General features: G+C 42.5%; 1 protein-coding gene across 1 annotated transcript in view; it reads right to left on the bottom strand.

Moving 5' to 3' along the window:
• The window catches only part of FAM189A1 (family with sequence similarity 189 member A1), a 928,350-nt gene extending 914,451 nt beyond the window's left edge, over positions 1–13,899 (bottom strand). The window contains exon 1 of the mRNA XM_040342809.1: positions 10,360–13,899. Coding sequence (XP_040198743.1) covers positions 10,360–10,587 — 228 coding nt within the window. The 5' untranslated portion in view covers positions 10,588–13,899. The remainder of the gene's footprint in view (positions 1–10,359) is intronic.
• Positions 13,900–23,414: the final 9,515 nt, after the last annotated feature.

Genomic DNA, 23,414 nt, shown 5'->3' with positions numbered 1-23,414 from the left:
TATATACACACATACATACACACCCACATGTATATACATAGGTGTGCGCAGCCTATTACATTAGGGTGTGCACCCCAAAGCTTAAACACACATGTGTAATATATATATATATATATATATATATATATATATATATATATATATATATATATATATTGGGCAGTAGGGCAACAGACGGTGTCAGTAGAACAGTGGTTGGTGTCAACTTTTTGTGTACTGTGCGGGCGTACCTGTGTGCCTCAGCCTCTCCATCCCCGACTGTCATGTCGACGATCTCCTCGGCGGGCTCCAACGCCGCTGTTCCATCCTTTCGCATCCAGGCGGTCCCACTCCCATCTCACTGTCGCCATTCGGCAGCGGGCGGGACTCGGGAGACTCCAGGGGCGCCTCACTGCATGCGCCAAACAAAGCCACTGCCACTGTGATTGGGTGGGTGACTGTCTGTCAACTCATCATCACATTCAAATGCATTGATGTCAAAGAAGTTAATGATTGGTCGCCGGGGGGCATGTGACTCTCAGTCTGGGTGGCGCCGGCGACCAATCTGACATCACTGCATGTGATGATGATGATGATGATGACAGACACAGTCAGTCACTCACCCACCCAATCACAACCGTCAATGCAACATCACAGCCATCCTGCCGGCCCTGAGGTGAGGGGAGATAGAACAGACATGACACCGGATGTAACGTGGTAACGGAGCAAATGTAACGGCGACGGCGCTCCCGCTGGGGTAAAAGTAATCAGGTAGATTACTAGTTACCCCTTGGTGGGCAATCGTTACGTAACACGTTTATTTAAACGCCGTTACTTACAACACTGTATAGGTGTATATAAAATGCACTTGTTATCTATTAAAACGTGTTTCCCAGTGATAAACCTTGCATTCAAATTCTAAATGGCTGCATTTGTACATTTCAAAAGTCAAAATAAAGGAATAGTAGTGGTAAAAAAGGCACTTGTGGGTTTAACCAATCTTGTTTTTGTTGTACAATTATCCTTTAATGGGGCGTGACAAATGGTGTTTCCTATGCCTGCATGCTTTTCCTGATAGGTGTCCCTCATTCCCATCTCAAAAAGTTGGGAGGTGTGCTATATACACACACAATCTCACTGCAATTGCTTGGTACACAAATTACTAATCAGCCAATCACTCGGCACCAACTCAATGCTTCAAGGCATCTAGACATGATGGTGAAGACATGACATCTGATTGCTACTTCCAGCAGGATAATGCATGTCCATGTCACAAAGCTCAAATCATCTCACCACTGGTTTCTTGAACATGACAATGAGGTCACTGTACTCCAATGGCCTCCACAGTCACCAGATTGGGATGTGAAACCTTTTTGCATCATGGATGTGCAGCTGACAAATCTGCAGCAACTGTGTGAAGCTGTCATGTTAATATGAACCAAAATATCAGAGGAATGTTTCCAACACTTTGTTGAATCTATGCCATGAAGAATTAAGGCAGTTCTGAAGGCCAAAGGGGGTTCGACCCAGTACTAGCAAGGTACACCTAATAAAGTGTCCAGCAAGGTATACATGAATTTATTAGTACAGTGGGGGTTATCTACTAAAGGCAAATCCACGTTGCACTACAAGTGCAAACTACAAGTGCAAAGTGCACTTGAAATTGCACTGCAAGTGCACTTGGAAGTGCAGTCACTGTAGATTCGAGGGGGACATGCAAGGAAAAAAAATAGTATTTTAGCTTGCACATGATTGGATGATAAAAAGAGCAGAGCTTCCCCTCATTTAAGATCTTCCCCTCAGATTTACAGCGACTGCATTTCCAAGTGCACTTTCAGTGCAATTTCAAGTGCACTTTGCACTTGTAGTGCAAAGTGGATTTTCCTTTTGTAAATAACCCCCCTTTTGTTTGATCAACGCTGCAAGCTTTTCAGATTACAATGTCACATTAGTCATATAAGTCAACATTTCTTGCAGATTCCCTTCCTCAGTGTGACCTAATCACAACTTGCAATGCAATGAAAAATGCATACATACATAAATGAACCCAAATACCCAACCCCCGTGATGTCATAGTGACCAAATTACACACACAAAAAAAAGACAATGCTAAGCTCAAAAAATAAAACTTATACAGAGAAAAATTCAAAAAAAAATAAAAACCCATACAAGTATAAAGGGTACACTTGTATGGTTATTTTGTTGGAATTTTTCTCTGTATGGAATGACCATGCGGGTGGTGAGGTAAATCACAAATTCGGCATGGAATCATTTCTGGCTAGAAACCCCATGGTAAAAAGTGCCTGCCCATCAATGAGAACAGTACATGGAACCCTGCCAATCTTCTGCCAAGTTGGTGCATGTACATTGCAATTACAAAATATATGTGCATTCACAAAAAATTGCTAAATCTCAATGTCTATGGAGGGTAGGGGTGGGGGGCACTGGGTAAAAACTCCTGTGTGGGTGCATCTCACATGGAAAACGTATGACATAAAATCATTGGGAATTACAAGGAAGGATTGGGACCAAAAGGAAAACAAAACTAAATAAAGTTCATAAAGTACAAAGATTCTGATTGCATATCATAGCAGAACAATCAGAAAAACAATTGCCAGAAATAAATTAAAAAATGGCAAACATTGGGGCTGACATTAGACATGCAGAAAGGAAAAATGTGTTTAGTTTCGGATAGATTTGTTATGTGTTACGAATTTTGTTTCGTTATAGAATTTGTTTAGTTTGGTTTCGGAATTTGTTTAGTTTCATTCCATTTTCGTTAAACTTTGTTTAGTTTTTGTTAAAATTTGTTTCAGTTATTAATTTTCTAAAGAATTCCAACTTTTCAGAATGATTAGAATTCGGATTGGTCGAAAAACATCGACCGATTCCAATTCCGTGTAAAGAAATAGCCGGGAAACCGTCCTTAACAACCAAGTCATCTGTGAGCGGGCTTCCCCACTGACAGATGAATGCAATGATAAAAGAATGCCGGCAACAGAAAAATGTTTTAAAAAACGGCGTAGGGTCCCCCCCCCCCCCCCCAGTCCATACCAGGCCATTTTTTCTTTTAAATACCAGACCCTTGTCCAGCAAGTCAGAAAAGTGGGGTGGGGGACGAGCAAGCTTTTAACCCCTGCTAGCGGCTGAGTAGAGGATTAAAATTGACCGCAAAGCGCCAGGCGCTTTGGCAGCACTGCACATTGATTTCAATGGGCAGGGGTGCATTTGGAGTGGTGTATACACCGCTCCTAAAGCGCCTCGAAGAAACTGCTTGCAGGACTTTTTTTGATGTCCTGCCAGCGCAGCGCCCCAGTGTGAAAGCACTTGGACTTTCACACTGAGATCGCGCTATTTTTAACATTAAAGCGCCTGAAAAACGCCTCCAATGTGAAAGGGGTCTTATTGTTTCATTTGGAGATTCGGATGTATCCGAATTAGTCCAAACTTGTATTCGGACAGAAACTAATTGCATACGTCTAGATGACATATTTCCAGCGCATCTTTCCAGCACAGTTTACTTTCTAAACAAGACTGGTACATTACATGTGTCTTCTGCAATAAAAAGCCTGACTGCTTTCGATGTTTCCTATAATATGAACAGCAGTGTGGGTAAGGACAAAAAAAGCAAGAACAGTGTTTTCTATTCTGACCAATGACCATTTCTCTGACTGCTCTCAGCTGGTGTTTGCTTAGACCTTAGAGATATGAGATTGTCTTCAGATCCAATTGAAAAGAGAATAACCCTAAAACTGCACATATCCATCAGGACATCTGTTAGCTTAAAAGATTAGGAAATATGGCAGAAAACTAAACACCCTCAAAGGTTTTTTGTACTAAAAAGCCAGGATCCACCCTTGGGGCAAGGTACTCTATATCTTATGGTTACAGATACAAGAAATTTACACAATTTACTGAACCTAAAACACACTCAAGATTAGTTAATATTATTATCGTGGAACGCATATAAAAGCTCACAATAAATTATTCCACAAAATAAGGTATAATTACTATAACAATGCAAAGAATATCACAGGAGATACTATAGACCGAGTAAATACTTGGTCTGCTGATACTTATATAGTGAATGGATTTTGCACAAACCAATAGTAACATAATTTTGATCTGAAAATATAAGTTGCACTTCTGTTTTGGTATCATAAAGACACTTACTTGTTAGACACACAGTCGGTTTTCTATATGTACCAAAGCAAATGGTGACATATGATAGAACAGAAAGAAAAAATATGTTTGATGTTCAAGTTAAAGAGGATGTCAACCCAAAAACAAAAATGTAATATTTAGCATCTTACCAATCCTTTGATCTTGTGGCTGCATTAGGCAGCCCATACATTATGCCCTTTTTTTGTTCAACTAGAGCAGGGGTCTCCAAACTGCGGCCTGAGGGCCAGATGTGGCCCTTTGCTAGCCTTTATCCGGCCCTTGGGGATATGAGGCACTATTCCTCCCACTGACACCTACAAGGGGGCACTATTTCTTCTACTGATATCAATAATGGGATACTATTCCTTCTACCGATAGGGGTCCTACTCCTCCTACTGACCACCAACCCTGAGGCTATATTTATTCTCACTGGTGCTGGGCCTGGGCCATTTTATGCCCCCCGCTGGCCACAATCCGGCCCTCCTAAAGTCTCAATGACAATAAACTGGCCCTTTGTTTGAAAAGTTTGGAGACCCCTGAACTAGAGCATGTGCCATACACAAGGCCCGTGGGCTGAATACGGCCCTCTGGGCCATTTCATGTGGCCCTTGCACCTCTGCTGCATCGGTGGCCTCCTAATCCCTGCCTCCAACTTGTCTCAGCAGTCAGCAGCAAAGAGGAGCACAAAACTCCTCTGCCAGATCCTGTGCTTCTCCCTGCAGCTGTGGAAAGGCTTGTCTCTACAACACCCCCCTTCTCCCCTCCCACCACAATCATCTCAGCAGTTGGATAGCAGAGAAGAGGACAGGACTCCTCCTACAGATCCTGCACCTCTCAGCACAGCACCCCCTTGTCTTTGCCTCCTTGGTCTCAGCATTCAGCACTCCTGCCCTCCTCTGGTCCTCCTCCAGACCATTTACTTTATTTTCCAGCTCCACCCCAACTTCTTCCTGGCAGAACAAGGTAAGGAGTGTGCACTGTGATGTAAGGGAAGGTGGGGGACTCAACGTCTGATGATGGTTTTGGACACCTAGTCTTGCAGATACAACCAGCCCTTTGAGGGCAACCATAATACTGATGAACTAGTGGGTTGAATGAAAGAAAATAACTTGGTTCCCCTACCCACACATTCAATGTGGCTGGGGGGATTTCTCCAGCTGTGGTATTGTATTCTGACAGTGAAGAGCCTTCCCTTTATCAGAATACAATGATCAGTATATAAACAAAAAAGTCAGTGCTACTACCCATACATCACATGGAAAGCAGAGCTCCCGGGTGCTCGATCCACAGTCGCTGGCTGCGTAGAATAATGAGAAATAATGAGAAAAAGATGATCCGTACAATGATCAGTGTTTCCGGCTATAGCCGGTGGCCCTGATCATTCAGGAAAACCCAGACAGGCTGGTTTTACACAGGTCAATTGACAAATCAACTTGTGCACAATCTGCCTGCCCATACATGGATTGAGACTTGGCCAGTCCCTGCTGAACCTGCCAAATTTTGATCCATGTATTACCGACTTTAGGTTTTCCTTTTCCCCCACTTTATTTTCACCTGGCAACCCAATAACATACTTTCAGTTTTAGGATGGCTACACTCACTCCACCACTATATCTATGGAGGTATAACATACCACCTTTTGACGATTTAGATGGACTTTACATACAGTAAGTACCTAACAAATTAAAGCCCAACTTCAGCTGACACTTTAAGCAGTTTCAGAAAGTATTTTCTTTTCTTGTGGTATAAAGGTTTTAACAGTATAAACTGACCACTGTAAGCACCCCTGCCAGGGTTAAAAGGATGGTCCCAGCCATAAAAGAGAAGCCTTAAAAAAAAATACAAAGGTGGATGCAGCATTTATCCGATGCTGCATCTGTTCACTGAAGGCTCTGCACTGAGACCGAACACAGCTGATTGCTCTGTTCTTCTCTTCACTCTTAGGGCTCTTTCACACGGAGCGGACCGTTTCTGGGTCCGCTCCGTGTGTCCGCCAAAGCTCAGCGGGGATCCCCGCTGAGCTGTCGGCAGATAGGGCGGTCCCCGCACACAGTGCAGGGACCGCCCTGTCTCTGCTCCTCTGTCCCCTATGGGGGACCGGATGCAGACGGACCGTCTGTCCGTCTGCATCCGGTCCGTTCCGCCGATCGGAAGAAAAATAGGGTTTCTTCCGTTCGGAAAAGCGGATCCCGACTGACGCGGACGCTAGCGGATGCTCCATCCGCTAACGGACGCGTTCCCATAGGGATTCATTACAAGTCCGTTAACGGACTTGTAATGAACGGACGAACGGTCCGCTGGTGTGAAAGGACCCTTAGAAAAGAGCAATGACTGTCAATCACATGCTCTCTGCTCTGCCCCTCGGCACTCACTTGAGCGCTGGACTGTGCAAGGCTTGGGAGTGGCTGGCTCAGTCTCCCAGTGGCTTGCTGAGAGGCGGAGCCAGCTTCCGGTCCAGGCATCTGGGTAGATCCTGACACTAAAGTCAAGATCGATAGAGAGCCTGGATCAGCTAAGTGACTTCACCTGACAAGACATTTTAGACCACTTTTGGCTGAAAACGGGTCAGAGGAGTGCAGAACTAACTCAAATACTGTGATCCATAGGAAAAGTAGGGCCAAAATCGCTGCTTTAAAATTGCCAAATTTTCTGGACAGCTTAGTCTGTTAAAGGAAGTTTAAAAAAAAAACAGACCTACTGGCAGGATTAACAGGTAATTAAACTATTTTACAGATGGGATTTAGGAAAATAAAAACTGCTGTGTTAATGCTATTGATGGACTCCATCATTACACGTCTTTTTATTTTGCCCAAAGGATTTGACCAGGAGATAAAAACTTGTAGGTAGATTCAGGTACGTTTGCGTAACTTACGCCGCCGTAAGTTAGTGAGGCAAGTACATGATTCACAATGTACTTGCCTGCTAAGTTATGTCGGCGTAGCCTGAATCGGTGGGCGTAAGGGCGCCTAATTCAAATGTGTTTGAGGGGGGTGTGTTTTATGTTAATGGCGCTTGACCTCACGTTTTTTACGTTTTTTTTAACTGCGCATGCGCTGGGCGCCTACATTTCCCAGTGTGCATTGCGGCTAAGTACGCCGTATGGGCCTATTGATTTTGACGTGGACGTAAATGACGTAAATCCCGATTCACGGACGACTTACGCAAACGACGTAAAAAATTCTAATTTTGACGCGGGAAAGGCGGCCATACTTGACATTACTATTCCACTAAAATAAGCGCAATATTTTCTTTGTACTATTCCACTAGGGCCTAGCTCTAACTTTACGCGGCCTATCTCTTACGTAAACGGCGTAAAAGTACTGCTTCGGCCGGGCGTACGTTCGTGAATCGGCGTATCTCCTCATTTAAATATTCTACGCCGACAGCAATGGAAGCGCCACCTAGCGGCCATCCAAAATATTGCAATCTAAGATAGGACGGCGCAAGCCGTCATATCTTAGATATGTTTAAGCGTATCTCTGTTTGAGCATACGCTTAAATGGCAATTGATTCAAGCAACTCGATAAGATTTAAATTCACACTACTAAACAACAGCAGAATTTACAACTGATGAACTACAGCAATAATATGCTAGCAAAAAACAGGACAGCATAGATTCACATGTGTTTTTTTTTCAACTGTATTCAAATGGTGCACTCAACATTGATATACTTCAAACTCACCATACACAGGGCAATTTTCTGGCTCTTTCAATTGGCTTAAAATCGCAAAAGTGATGCAATGAATCAAGGAAATCCATCATCAACACATATTCTATATATATATATATTAATCATATGGCAAGGATGTTGATAGATTGCCCTATATCGTTTAGCTGCACATCTTTGCCAAGAAAACAGAACACTAAAAATAACAGGATGACAGCCAGGCAAGCAGCATGTTGAGGAAAAAGATAGCAATGGCACCTCTCCCATTTCTCTCAATGAGGGTTTATTTTTAAATGCCCAATCATTTTGTGATTTACAGCTAGCAGAAAAAAAAGAAAACAAGAAGACGAAAACTGTCCATTTGGTCAGCATGTGGTTAATCAAAAAATAAGATTTTAAGAAACATACAGTTTTAGATTTGATTGATTGATTGTATATCTTACAATTTTTAGTAAAGTGATTGATTGTCACAACAGATCTACTTATTCAGAAAAATGAGTTCCTGCAACTAGATTTTTTTTTTTTTTTTTGGGGGGGGGGGGGGGGGGGTTCACATCATACAAATGATCTTTTTGTCCCAACACTCCCCATCCCATCTCATAATAACTTAACTATCCATTGTGCACTATATATATATATATATATATATATATATATATATATATATATATATATATATATATATATATATTATGGGGAAGATTCACGTACAATTGCATGGGCGCAGCGTATGTGAGATACGCTACACCGCTGTAACTTACTTTTCAAAGCTTTGAATCCAGAAAGAATTTGCGCCGTAAGTTACGGCGGCGTAGTGTATCTCTCGTGGCGTAACGGCGCGTAATTCAAATCGGCGAGTAGGGGGCGTGTTTCATTTAAATGAAGCGCGTCCCCGCGCCGAACGAACTGCGCATGCGCTGTCCCTAAATTTCCCGCCGTGCATTGCACTAAATGAAGTCGCCAGGACGTCATTGTTTTGAAGTGGACGTAAATCATGTCCAGCCCCATTCATTTTCAAATTCGACGCAGGAACGACGGGCATACTTAACATTGCGTACGCCACCAAATAGCAGCTTTAACTATACGCCAAAAAAAGCCGAACGGAACCGACGTAAAAAAGAATGCGACGGCCGCTCGTACGTTTGTGGATTGTCGGAAATAGCTAATTTGCATACTCGACGCGGAATACGACGGGAACGCCACCCAGCGGACGCCGAAGAATTGCATCTAAGATCCGAAGGCGTACGCAGACATACGCCTGTCGGATCTAACCCAGATGCCGTTGTATCTTGTTTTGAGGATTCAAAACAAAGATACGACGCGGGAAATTTGAAAGTACGCCGGCGTATCAGTAGATACGCCGGCGTACTTTCTTTGTGGATCTGCCCCTATATATATATACACACACACATATACACACACACACACACACTGACACACGAAAATTCTTATGGCATGATATTTCTTGTACTTGAAAGTAATGTTTTCACATCATCTAGCACAGCAGTAAAATGTTCGATTTCCTTTGGTCTGTACAACCAAATCAGGTGCTGGAAATCTATGATCATCAAGCTTGGTCACCAGCAAGTAATGGTCACCAGCAAGTAATGGCCACCAGCAAGTAATGGCCACCAGCAAGTAATGGCCACCAGCAAGTAATGGTCACCAGCAAGTAATGGTCACCAGCAAGTAATGGCCACCAGCAAGTAATGGTCACCAGCAAGTAATGGCCACCAGCAAGTAATGGCCACCAGCAAGTAATGGTCACCAGCAAGTAATGGTCACCAGCAAGTAATGGTCACCAGCAAGTAATGGTCACCAGCAAGTAATGGCCACCAGCAAGTAATGGTCACCAGCAAGTAATGGCCACCAGCAAGTAATGGCCACCAGCAAGTAATGGTCACCAGCAAGTAATGGTCACCAGCAAGTAATGGCCACCAGCAAGTAATGGCCACCAGCAAGTAATGGTCACCAGCAAGTAATGGCCACCAGCAAGTAATGGTCACCAGCAAGTAATGGCCACCAGCAGTGTCTATGGATATCCTTTATAAATGAATGGATGATCACACAATCTACCAAAAAGTAGCTGCTTGCTACATTTAATAAAACTGCAGAAAAAGATGCGTGATATGTGTCCATATTATTTGCAGCAACTGTCCCATAAAGAAAATAGACATCATAATTGTATCCATGTGAATATTGAACAATAAATGAAACAATGTATAAACTGGAAGAACTCAAGTCTTTTGCACTGAATATAATCAGATACTAGCCGGTAATATAAAAGGCAGCCTGGCACTATAAACAAGTATCTCTTTCTAGCACTCTGCACATGTGTACAAATATAGAAGCTTCGCAAATGGCATCAGCCTTAGGTGCCCCTACTTGGGGTATCACAATGCAAGTCTGATACCACTTCTCTAGCATCACCAAGCAGCATTCACCTACTATGCCAGGACATGTGAGAGATGAGCAGATCCAATCATTGTGCGCAGACATTCAACTAGTACACATACAGTATAGTAATAGAAAACCATGATTTACTCACAGAAAAGCCAGCCCAGAAAGGGCAAGAGTGCCTAACCCTGGCAGACGTGGTGAGAGCCAATGCTGCGAAGCTGACAGCCACGATGAGACACCCGAGCACCATCTGTGACACCCCCAGAGACAACATGATCCTGGAACGGGTGCGATATTCCCGCAGGCGAGACAGGCTCCTGGACAGAGCTGCGGGGCTCAAGGAGCGGCTACCAGGAAGGGCATGTAGGGGCATCATGGACAACCAACGCCAAGAGTGTTTTTACAGGAATCGTGTTGCTCCTCTATAAGCTGATGAAGGAAAATGTAAATGTAAATATAAATCTAGAACGAATCTGATGTAAAGATTCCAAGTTCAGGCAGAGTAAAGAGGTTCCTGAATATAATGCCCTGTGTACAATCAGTAGTAAGGCGTTTATACTGGAAAAGTTCAAAGGTAGCTGGTTCTGCCCCTATGGAGCCCAGGGGTCCAAGGTGAGGAGAGGTCAGGGATCTCCAGAGATTCCACAAGGAGGGACCAAGCAGCAAGCAAACTCCAGAAAGTGATCTCTAGAGTGTCCAAGGTGATGGATCTAGCGATCAATGATCTCCAGAGGGTCCAAAGTGATTGATCTAGTGATCAGTGATCTCCAGGAAGGTCCAAGGTGATGGATCTAGCGATAAATGATCTCCAGAGGGTCCAAAGTGATGGATCTAGCGATCAATGATCTCCAGAGGGTCCAAAGTGATGGATCTAGCTATCAGTGATCTCCAGAAAGGTCCAGAGTGATGGATCTAGCAATCGGTGATCTCTAGAGTGTCCAAGGTGAACGATTTCCAAATGTTTTAAGGCGATGGTTGTAGAGGTCAAGGATTTACAGAAGGATTTAAGCTGAGGATTGTAGTGGTCAGTGATCTCCAGAGGAATCCAAGGTGATAAATGTAGTGGTCAGTGGTCTCCAGAGGGGTCCAAGGTGGTCAGTGATCACCTGAAAGGTCCAAGGTTGTGGACATTGCGATGAGTGGTCTCCAGAGATGTACCTAGCAGTCAGTGATCTCCAGAAGATCCAAGGTGAGGATTGTAGAGGTCAGGGTGAGGATTATGGTGGTCAGTGATCTCCAGAGGGGTCCAGGGTTGTGGACCTAGCGATGAGTGATGTACCTAGCGGTCAGGGATATCCAGGTGGTCCAGGATGATGGACCTAGTAGTCGGTGATCTCCAGAGGTAAGGGTTGTAGAGGTCAGGGTGAGGGTTGTGGTGATCAGTGATCTATAGAATGTCCAAGGCGATGGATAGCGGACAGTAATCTCTGGAGGGAAGTCAGTCACTTTCCAGAGTAGAGAGGAGCCTTCCTAGTGTATCAATCAAGAGTAGAATTCACACAGCAGCCGGTCTTTAAACACAGAGAGCTCCATGTGCTGCTCCTCGTCCGATCTTCTGATCATAGTCAGATCCCTTCCATAGACAAGCCTTATCTCCCGGACACCGGTCCACCTCTAGCAGAAGGAAGGAGAACGCAACTCAAGGGCAGGTTAGACATTCAGCTGTGCACAGAACCCCCGAGATCAGAGCCCGGATGTCAGGCACACATCATGCAGCCTTGTATTGGGAAGCTGGAGGACAGTGATGTGCGATGTCTCTGATCTGGCTGCTCAATGAGATGACGGCAAGTCCTTTCCCTGGTGATAGCCAACGCCAGACTTGTTCTGCAAATGAATGCAACTCCTCCAGTGTACTGTCAGGAGGGGAGGAGGGGGATCCGGATAATAATAGCACCTTCCATTCCGTGCTGCTGCTGGATCCCAGCTGTGCTCCGCTGCCGGTGTCTGTCCCTACAATGTGCTCCGCTGCCGGTGTCTGTCCCTACAATGTCCGTGTCCTAATCACCCCTCCATCATACATCCAATACCCCAACACTGAGACCACCAACCCGCGACCTACCATTCATCATCCCTCTCCAAACAGCGTGTATGATAGATAATATACTACACCATGTACTACTCATCGCCGCCCGCCAACTCCTCCCTCATTAATAACCCTCAGAGCTAGACTTCCCCTTCTACACCTCTACTATCTGTCTTCCATTAACCCTCTACTATCTGTCTTCTATTAACCCTCTACTATCTGTCTTCTATTAACCCTCTACTATCTGTCTTCTATTAACCCTCTACTATCTGCCTTCTATTAACCCTCTACTATCTGTCTTCCATTAACCCTCCACTATCTGTCTTCTATTAACCCTCTACTATCTGTCTTCTATTAACCCTCTACTATCTGTCTTCCATTAACCCTCTACTATCTGTCTTCCATTAACCCTCTACTATCTGTCTTCCATTAACCCTCTACTATCTGTCTTCTATTAACCCTCTACTATCTGTCTTCCATTAACCCTCTACTATCTGTGTTCTATTAACCCTCTACTATCTGTCTTCTATTAACCCTCTACTATCTGTCTTCTATTAACCCACTACTATCTGTGTTCCATTAACCCTCTACTATCTGTGTTCTATTAACCCTCTACTATCTGTCTTCTATTAACCCTCTACTATCTGTCTTCTATTAACCCTCTACTATCTGTCTTCTATTAACCCTCTACTATCTGTCTTCTATTAACCCTCTACTGTCTGTCTTCTATTTACCCTCTACTATCTGTCTTCTATTAACCCTCTACTTACTATATGTCTTCTATTAACCCTCTACTATCTGTCTTCTATTAACCCTCTACTATCTGTGTTCCATTAACCCTCTACTATCTGTGTTCCATTAACCCACTACTATCTGTCTTTTATTAACCCTCTACTATCTGTCTTCTATTAACCCTCTACTATCTGTGTTCCATTAACCCACTACTATCTGTGTTCCATTAACCCTCTACTATCTGTGTTCCATTAACCCTCTACTATCTGTCTTCTATTAACCCTCTACTATCTGTCTTCTACTAACCCTCTACTATCTGTCTTAACCCTCTACTATCTGTCTTCTATTAACCCTCTACTATCTGTCTTCTATTAACCCTCTACTATCTGTTTTCTATTAACCCTCTACTATCTGTTTTCTATTAACCCTCTACTATCTGTCTTCTATTAACCCTCTAATATCTGTCTTCTATTAACTCTCTACTATCTGTCTTCTATTAACCCTCTACTATCTGTCTTCTATTAACCCTCTACTTACTATATGTCTTCTATTAACCCTCTACTATCTGTCTTCTATTGACCCTCAACTATCTGTGTTCCATTAACCCTCCACTATCTGTCTTCTATTAACCCTCTACTATCTGTCTTCCATTAACCCTCTACTATCTGTCTTCCATTAACCCTTCACTATCTGCCTTCTATTAACCCTCTACTATCTGTCTTCTATTAACCCTCTACTATCTGTCTATTACTAACCCTCTACTATCTGTCTTAACCCTCTCCTATATGTCTTCTATTAACCCTCTACTATCTGTCTTCCATTAACCCTCTACTATCTGTCTTCCATTAACCCTCTACTATCTGTCTTCTATTAACCCTCTACTAGCTGTCTTCTGTTAACCCTCTACTATCTGTCTTCTGTTAACCCTCTACTATCTGTCTTCCATTAACCCTCTACTATCTGTCTTCTATTAACCCTCTACTAGCTGTCTTCTGTTAACCCTCTACTATCTGTCTTCTGTTAACCCTCTACTATCTGTGTTCCATTAACCCACTATTATCTGTGTTCCATTAACCCTCTACTATCTGTGTTCTATTAACTCTCTACTATCTGTCTTCTATTAACCCACTACTATCTGTGTTCCATTAACCCTCTACTATCTGTCTTCCATTAACCCTCCACTATCTGTCTTCTATTAACCCTCTACTATCTGTCTTCTATTAACCCTCTACTATCTGTCTTCCATTAACCCTCCACTATCTGTCTTCTATTAACCCTCTACTATCTGTCTTCTATTAACCCTCTACTATCTGTCTTCTATTAACCCTCTACTATCTGTCTTCTGTTAACCCTCTACTATCTGTCTTCTATTAACCCTCTACTATCTGTGTTCCATTAACCCACTATTATCTGTGTTCCATTAACCCTCTACTATCTGTCTTCTATTAACCCTCTACTATCTGTCTTCTATTAACCCTCTACTCTCTGTCCTCTATTAACCCTCTACTTACTATCTGTCTTCTATTAACCCTCTACTATCTGTCTTCTATTAACCCTCTACTATCTGTGTTCCATTAACCCACTACTATCTGTGTTCCATTAACCCTCTACTATCTGTCTTCTATTAACCCTCTACTATCTGTCTTCCATTAACCCTCTACTATCTGTCTTCCATTAACCCTCCACTATCTGTCTTCTATTAACCCTCTACTATCTGTCTTCTATTAACCCTCTACTATCTGTCTTAACCCTCTACTATCTGTCTTCCATTAACCCTCTACTATCTGTCTTCCATTAACCCTCTACTATCTGTCTTCTATTAACCCTCTACTATCTGTCCTCTATTAACCCTCTACTATCTGTCTTCTATTAACCCTCTACTATCTGTCTTCTATTAACCCTCTACTATCTGTCTTCTATTAACCCTCTACTATCTGTTTTCTATTAACCCTCTACTATCTGTCTTCTATTAACCCTCTACTATCTGTGTTCCATTAACCCACTACTCTCTGTGTTCCATTAACCCTCTACTGTCTGTGTTCTATTAACCCACTACTATCTGTCTTCTATTAACCCTCTACTATCTGTCTTCTGTTAACCCTCTACTATCTGTCTTCTATTAACCCTCTACTATCTGTGTTCCATTAACCTACTACTATCTGTGTTCCATTAACCCTCTACTATCTGTGTTCTATTAACCCTCTACTATCTGTGTTCTATTAACCCTCTGCTATCTGTATTCGATTAACCCTCTACTATCTGTATTCCATTAACCCTCTACTATCTGTACTCCTAACACTACTTTCTGTGTTCTAACCCTCTACTATCTGTACTATGCTATCTGTGTTAATTCTATCAATACTCTACTATCTGTGTTCCATTAACCCACTACTATCTGTGTTCCATTAACCCACTACTATCTGTGTTCCATTAACCCTCTACTATCTGTGCTCTATTAACCCACTACTATCTGGATTAGCACAGCCTTATCTGTGTTCCATTAACAATCTACTATATGTGTTCTATTAACCTTCTACTATCTGTGTTCCATTAACCCTCTCCTATCTGTGTTCCATTAACCCTTTCCTATCTGTGTTATATTAACCCTCTACTATCTGTGTTCCATTAACCCTATACTATCTGTGTTCCATTAAGCCTCTCCTATCTGTTTTTCATTAACCCTCTACTATCTGTGCTCCACTAACCCTGTATTATTGTGTTCCATTAACTCATTACTGTCTGTGTTCCATTAACCCTCTATTATCTTAATAGAACAGTAACCCTCTACTCTCTACGTTCTATTAACCCTCTACTATCTGAGCTCTATTAACCCTCTATTATTTGTGTTCTATTAACCCTCCACTATCTGTGTTCCATTAACCCTTTACGACCTATGTTTTATTAACCCTTTATTTTCTGTGTTCTATTAACCCTCTATTATCGGTGTTCTAGTAATCCTATATTATTTGTGTTCTATAAATTCTCTACTATCTGTGTAGTATTAACCCTCTATTATTTGTGTTCTATTAACCTTCTATTATCTGTGTTTTATTAATCCTCTACTCCAGGGGTCACCAAACTTTTCAATCAAAGGGCCAGTTTATGGTCATTCAGACATTAGGAGAGCCGGATTGTGGCCAGCGGGGGTAAAAAAATGTCCCGGGCCCAGCATTGGTGAGAATAAATATGGCCTCAGAGTTTGCAGTCAGTAGGATAGTGCCCCTATTAGTAGGAGTAATTGTATCCCATCATTGGGATCAGTGAAAGAAATTGTGCCCCCTTGTTGGTGTCAGTGGGAAGAATAGTGCCTCGTATCAGTGGGAGGAATAAAGCCCCAAGGGCCGGATAAAGGCTAGGAAAGGGCCACATCTGGCCCTCGGGTGCAATTTGGAGACCCCTGTTCTACTATATGTTTTGTTAACAGAGTTTTCCATTAACCCTTTACACGATGTGTTCTATCGACATTTAAGTCTCCATTAATCCCATTACTATTTGTATTTCAATATTCATCTGCTCTATTCTATGTGTTCCTTTAACACTTTACTTCCTGTGTCATATTAAACCTCTGCCCACTGTGTCCTATTAATTTTCTGCTCTCTGTGTTCAATTAACCCTTATCTTTCTGAGTTCTGTTAACCCTCTACTATCTAGGGCTGGTTTACTAAAACTGGAGAATGCAAAATCTGGTGCAGCTGTGCATGGTAGCCAATCAGCTTCTAAATTCAGCTTGTTAAATTAAGCTTTGACAAAAAACCTGGAAGCTGATTGCTTTCTGTGCAGCGCTGCACCAGATTTTGCACTCTCCAGTTTTAGTAAATCATCTCCCCTGTGTTCCATAAACCTTTTGCTCGCTGTGTTGCATTAACCCCTCTACTGTCTGTGCTTTGTTAAACTTCTGCTGTCTGCACTCTATTAACCCTTTACTCTCTTGAGATAGAGGTTGCTTTAATTTTTAAGCATTTCCCAGCTATGGGATACCCCCAATGGATGCTGGAGAGGGCATCACAAATAGGTATGAGCCCGATGTTCGAGTAAGTTCCTAAGTTCGAACAGCGAACATTATGCAGTGCTCGCGGCACATTTAAAAGCTGCGGAACCCCATTAAAGTCCATGGGACACTAACATGAAAAAAAGTGCTAATTTTAAAGGCTTATATGGAATTTATTGCTATAAAAAGTGTTTGGGGACCTGGGTCCTGCCCCAGGGGACATGTATCAATGCAAAAAAAAAAGTTTTAAAAATGGACGTTTTTCAGGAGCAGTGATTTTAATAATGCTTAATAAAAATGAAATATTCCTTTAAATATCATGCCTGGGGGGTGTCCCTAGTATGCCTGTAAAGTGGCACATGTTTCCCGTGTTTAGAACAATACCAAAGCAAAATAAAATTTCTAAAGGAAAAAACTAATTTAAAATTGCTTGTGACTGTAATGAATTGTCGGGTCTCTGCAATATAGATAAATCTCATTGAAAAAAAAACGGCAATGGTTCCCCCCCACCCAAGTCCATTACCAGACCCTTTGTGTCTGGTATGAATATTAAGGGCAACCCCGAACCCAAAAATTTCATGGGTATCCCCAAAATCCATACCAGGCCCTTCAGGACTGTTATGGATATTAAGGGGAACCTTGCGCCAATTTTTTTTTAAAATGGCATAGGGGTCCCCCAATAATTCATACCCAACCCTTCAAGTCGAGTATGGGTATTAAGGGTAACCCTGCACCAAAATAAAAGAGGGATGACAAGAGAGCGCCCCCCCCCTCAACTGTACCAGGCCACATGCCCTCAACATGGAGGGGTGCTTTGGAGTCACCCCCAAAGTACCTTGTCCCCATGTTGATGGGGACAAAGGCCTCATTCCCATGACCCTTGCCCTCCCCCATATCCCAGCCCCCCTATGTGAATTGTTAACGGGTACATTGTACCCCTACCAATTCACAAAACAGTGTCAAAAGGGGACAAGTAGCTTTGGGGGTGACTCCAAAGCACCCCACATGTTGAGGGCATATGGCCTGGTTCGGTTCAGGGGGAGGGCGCTCTCTCGTCCCACCTCTTTACCTGCAGCCTTCCAGGTCGCGTGCTAGGATAAGGGTCTGGTATGGATTTTGGGGGGACCCCTACACCATTTTTTTATTTTGGTGCAGGGTTCCCCTTAAAATCCATACCAGACCTGAAGGGTCTGGTATGAATTTTAGGGGGACCGCTGTGCCATTTTTTTTTTTTGGCGCAGGGTTCCTGTTAATATCTATATTTTGGTTTGGGGTTCCCCTTAATATTAAATAATATAAAAAAAAAATTCTTAGCTTGTTTCCTGCAGTCTATTAGCACACATTTCTCTTCTATGCATTGGTTATATATATATATAGATATATATATATATATATATATATATATATATATATATATATATATATATATATATATATATATATATATATATATTAGCTAAGTTTCCTGCAGTCTATTAACACCAATTTCTCACCCTACTTTGGGAATATGCCAGTATTGGTCCTCATGATGTTCTAATACTTTGTTTTTAAAATCATTTGTTCTCAAAATCAACTTCATTGTATATATACATGTTTTCTATTTTGTGTATGTTGTTTTAACTATACAATGATTTTGACTGATGTGTCGAGTTTGCTCTGAGTTCAAATGGTATATCAGATTTTTTCGGGCAGTGGATTTGGACCGAACTCTTTACACCAGATTTGAGTGTAAGTACTGTGTATTCTAGCCAGGTTTTCTTTGTAACACCAGCTGGGTACTAATTTTAATTGGTTAGTTCACCTGTAACCTAATGATAACATATTAGAGCAGTATACAGGTGATTATGGTGACTAGCGCCAATAGGTAATGACTAAGCGCTAATATTTGCGCGAAACGCGTCTACCTCTTTGTCCCCTGCTCCATCTATCCCACTTTTTTTTTTTTTTTATAAAATGTTCAAAATTACAAGCATATATTGTCAATAAACATAGACTTTATAAATAGTAGCAGTTAAGGAGAACACAAGTTAGATATTTACATCAAGCTCCAGTGTTTTTTAGAAGGCAACAACAAAAGAAAAAAAAACAGTAATTTGAGTTTAACATATGTTGACCATTATCTGGAGACTTGCTAAAATATATGCTTAGTGTTGAATTTAGTAATTAAAAACCAGATATAGTAATATATTAACAGTGTAAGGTAATATGAGAATACATAAAGAAAAAAATTAAGGGTCATAATCTCTAGACCTTGTATAATGTTGGGGTAATATATAATGAAGATAAACAGGGATTTATTGTATAGACATTAGGTTTGTACTGTTTCCCTGCTCCATCTATCAACCACTTGTCATATGAAGCTTCAATAAAAGGATTTTTGGAAGTGCAGTCATCCGCAAAGCACCCCCCATGTTGAGGGCATGTGGCCTGTTTCGGTTCAGGGGGAGGCACTCAATCGTGCCCCTCTTTTCCTGCAGCCTTCCAGGTCGCATGCTCGGATAAGGGTCTGGTATGGATTTTGGGGGGACCCCTGATTTTTTTTTAAATTTTGGTTCAGGGTTCCCCTTAATATTCATACCAGACCCGAAGGGCCTGGAAATGGACTGGGGGTGAGGGGGAACCAATGCCGTTTTTTTAATGAGTTTTATCTATACTGCCAAGACCCGACAATTCATTACAGCCACTAGGAATTTTAATTGACTTTAATTCCGTTAGAAATTTAATTTTGCTGTGGTACTGTTCTAAACATGGGAAAAATGTGCCACGTTACTGGCATACTATGTACACCCCCCAGGCACGATATTTAAAGTTTTTTAAATGTTATTGTTTCACTTTAAGCATTATTAAAATCAGTGCTCCTGAAAAAACTTTTTTTTGCATTGATGCATGTCCCCTGGGGCAGTACTAGGTCAGAAGAAGAACAGGGTTGACCCTTGTTATGACAGACGGACCCTTTCTACCACTTTCAGTGCAGAATTTGCCCAAATTAGGGATATTATTTATTTTAAGTATTTGCCCATCCTGAATGTCGATACAACCTGTGCAGACATTCTTAAACAAGGGGTCAACATTGTATCCATAAGAGCATCCACGATAGGTCATTCATTATCTCCAAGTTTTTTCAATCCTTGCAAACAAGTGCAGTCATTCACTTGGCTGCACTTTAAAGGAAATTTTAAATGTGGACCCCATGACTGCCCGTGTTGTAGCCATATTCTGGGGAAGGGGCAATACTTTTCAGGCCACAAGTACTCAGAAACAATTTGACATCTCATATTTTTACAACTGTAACACAAAATATGGGGGGTGTTTTAGAAGCTTAAAAAAAAGGTGGATTGCACTTGCCGTCTTCCCAGATGTGTTAGAAAAGCAAATTAACATTTGCTTTTCTAACACAGAACTACCTCTTCGCCAATCAGGGAGCGTGGGACTAAAACCTATCACCTGATTGGCAGAAGGCATAGGCACTCCGATTGGACACCAAGAAGAACAGAGGAGGGGGAAGCATGGATGACACAGGAGCCATCCCACAGCTTGCTGCAGTCACCCGCTGCCTGACCCGCCAATAAGATGGGGTAACTGCTGTGCAGACAGCGGGCTGGTGGACGGGGGTCACAGTGGCGCCAAATGATGGGCACAAGTGGCTGCATTTGATGGGCACAAGTGCCAGCATATGATGGGCACAGGTGGCTGCATTTGATGGGCACAAGTGGCAGCATATGATGGGCACAAGTGGCTACATTTGATGGGCACAAGTGGTGGCATATGATGGGTACAAGTGGCAGCATTTGATGGGCACAGGTGGCTGAATTTGATGGGCACGAGTGATGGCATTTGATGGGCACAGGTGGCTGCATTTGATGAGCATAAGTGGCGGCATATGATGGGCACAAGTGGCTGCATTTGATGGGCACAATGGCTGCAATTGGTGGGCACAGTGGCTGCATTAGATGGGCACAGTGAGGCTGCAATTGATAGCTTTTTTTCCAGTATTTTTCAGTTTGTTTGCGCCCCTCCCAAAAAAATTGAGCACCAGCCACCACTGCTTACCTGTATGTTAGGGGTTGTGATTAGGTAGGTCCAGGAAACTATTTACAGTATGGTTTTATTAGGTTTTTATTTAGCCCTGTACTTACTATATTCAGGTCGGCCACTGATATTTATCAGGGTGGTTTTCACATGTTCCCACATAGTACATTCTTGCCTATTTCCTAACCTATCACCTGATTGGCAGAAGGCATAGGCACTCCGATTGGACACCAAGAAGAACAGAGGAGGGGGAAGCATGGATGACACAGGAGCCATCCCACAGCTTGCTGCAGTCACCCGCTGCCTGACCCGCCAAAAAGATGGGGTAACTGCTGTGCAGACAGCGGGCTGGTGGACGGGGGTCACAGTGGCGCCAAATGATGGGCACAAGTGGCTGCATTTGATGGGCACAAGTGCCAGCATATGATGGGCACAGGTGGCTGCATTTGATGGGCACAAGTGGCAGCATATGATGGGCACAAGTGGCTACATTTGATGGGCACAAGTGGTGGCATATGATGGGTACAAGTGGCAGCATTTGATGGGCACAGGTGGCTGAATTTGATGGGCACGAGTGATGGCATTTGATGGGCACAGGTGGCTGCATTTGATGAGCATAAGTGGCGGCATATGATGGGCACAAGTGGCTGCATTTGATAGGCACAATGGCTGCAATTGGTGGGCACAGTGGCTGCATTAGATGGGCACAGTGAGGCTGCAATTGATAGCTTTTTTTCCAGTATTTTTCAGTTTGTTTGCGCCCCTCCCAAAAAAATTGAGCACCAGCCACCACTGCTTACCTGTATGTTAGGGGTTGTGATTAGGTATGTCCAGGAAACTATTTACAATATATTAGGTTTAGGTTAGGTTTTATTAGGTTTTTATTTAGCCCTGTACTTACTATATTCAGGTCGGCCACTGATATTTATCAGGGTGGTTTTCACATGTTCCCACATAGTACATTCTTGCCTATTTCCTTTTTGTATTGTGCTGACATTTGCTGGATACTATATATCAGATGCGTCTCTTTGCGATTTGTTGTTATCGCTTTAGGAGACACATGTGTTTTGGTGTCCTTCATACAAATATTTGTATTCACTTTTGTATGTACTTTTTCTATTGTGTTAGTTTTCTTATATGTGGTTACTTTGGTTTTACACACATGTATTTGTATTGTTGTTCAGAATGATTTTAGTTTTGCTTATCAAGATAAGGGGAGAGCTGATCACACCACCCTACAGTCCCAGGTCAATAAAAGAAGTCAAACACAGTAACAGACGCAGGGAAACAGGTAATAGCTGTAGATCAGATAGCAATGGGCTGATAGAACTGCTGCAGTTTAAATAGTCCCATTGGCACTAACTTTAGTGGTAGGTGCGTGCGGAAAAATTGGCACCTGCACATCTGCACTTGCACACCCATGTACATCTTGAGGGTTCATCTGTATTATGGCTAGTTCCTTCCTTACAGTTCCATTAACCCTCTACTGTATATGTTCCAGTAATTCTCCTACTGTCTGTATTCCATTAACCCTCCACGCTCTGAGCTCCATTAACTTTCTGCTCTCTGTGTTCCACCATCTCCGATCTCTGTGTTCCACCATCTCCGATCTCTGTGTTCCACCATCTCCGATCTCTGTGTTCCTTCAAACCGCTATTTTCTGTGTTTCATTAATCCTCTCTGACAAGCCAGTGCTAAGTATCCACCTAAACACAGCACAGCAAGTTTCTTCTTTTTAAGGGTTGAACAAGATGTTATTTTAAGCCTCTCTTACAATCTTTAGATGTTACTTCAAAGGGTTTACCATTTTTATTACAAATTGACAAACAAACAAGCCGAGTGCAATGGTAGTGAATTTGTATTTGACTGTTGCAAAAGGGCAAAATGACACTGATTACAAGAATATAAGGCCTCGAAGTTCATTTTCATCGGACCAAACTGACCGTGTGTATAGGCTATCGGTCTGTTTTCCTTCGGTCCAAAATTTCTAAACATGCTTCAAAACCGAACCGATGGACCGCTGCCCCATCGGACCAAACCGATGGTTAGTACAGAAAAGCATCGGTTCAAAACCCGCGCATGCTCAGAATCAAGTCGACGCATGCTTGGAAGCATTGAACTTCATTTTATTCAGCACATCGTGTGTTTTACTTCACCGCATTCTGACCCGATCGGATTTTGAACTGATGGTGTGTACACACATCAGGCCGTCAGGCCACTTCAGAGGTGAACCGATGAAAACGGTCCGTCGGACCATTCTCATCGGTTTATGTCCCTTCATCCAATCCCTTCCCCTCTCCCATCCTTCCTTGCATCCTTCCTTCCTTTTTCTTTTTTTCTTCCTTCCTTCTTCTGTTTTTCTCAGTGACAACCCAAAATTCTGGATTTTCCTTTACCTTCAGTCTCAGTGACAATGGGGTAGATTCAGGTA

This window comes from Rana temporaria, chromosome 3 (assembly GCF_905171775.1).
Source record: "Rana temporaria chromosome 3, aRanTem1.1, whole genome shotgun sequence".
Taxonomy (NCBI): Eukaryota; Metazoa; Chordata; class Amphibia; order Anura; family Ranidae; genus Rana; species Rana temporaria.
This window is presented reverse-complemented; position numbering and strand designations above follow the sequence as displayed.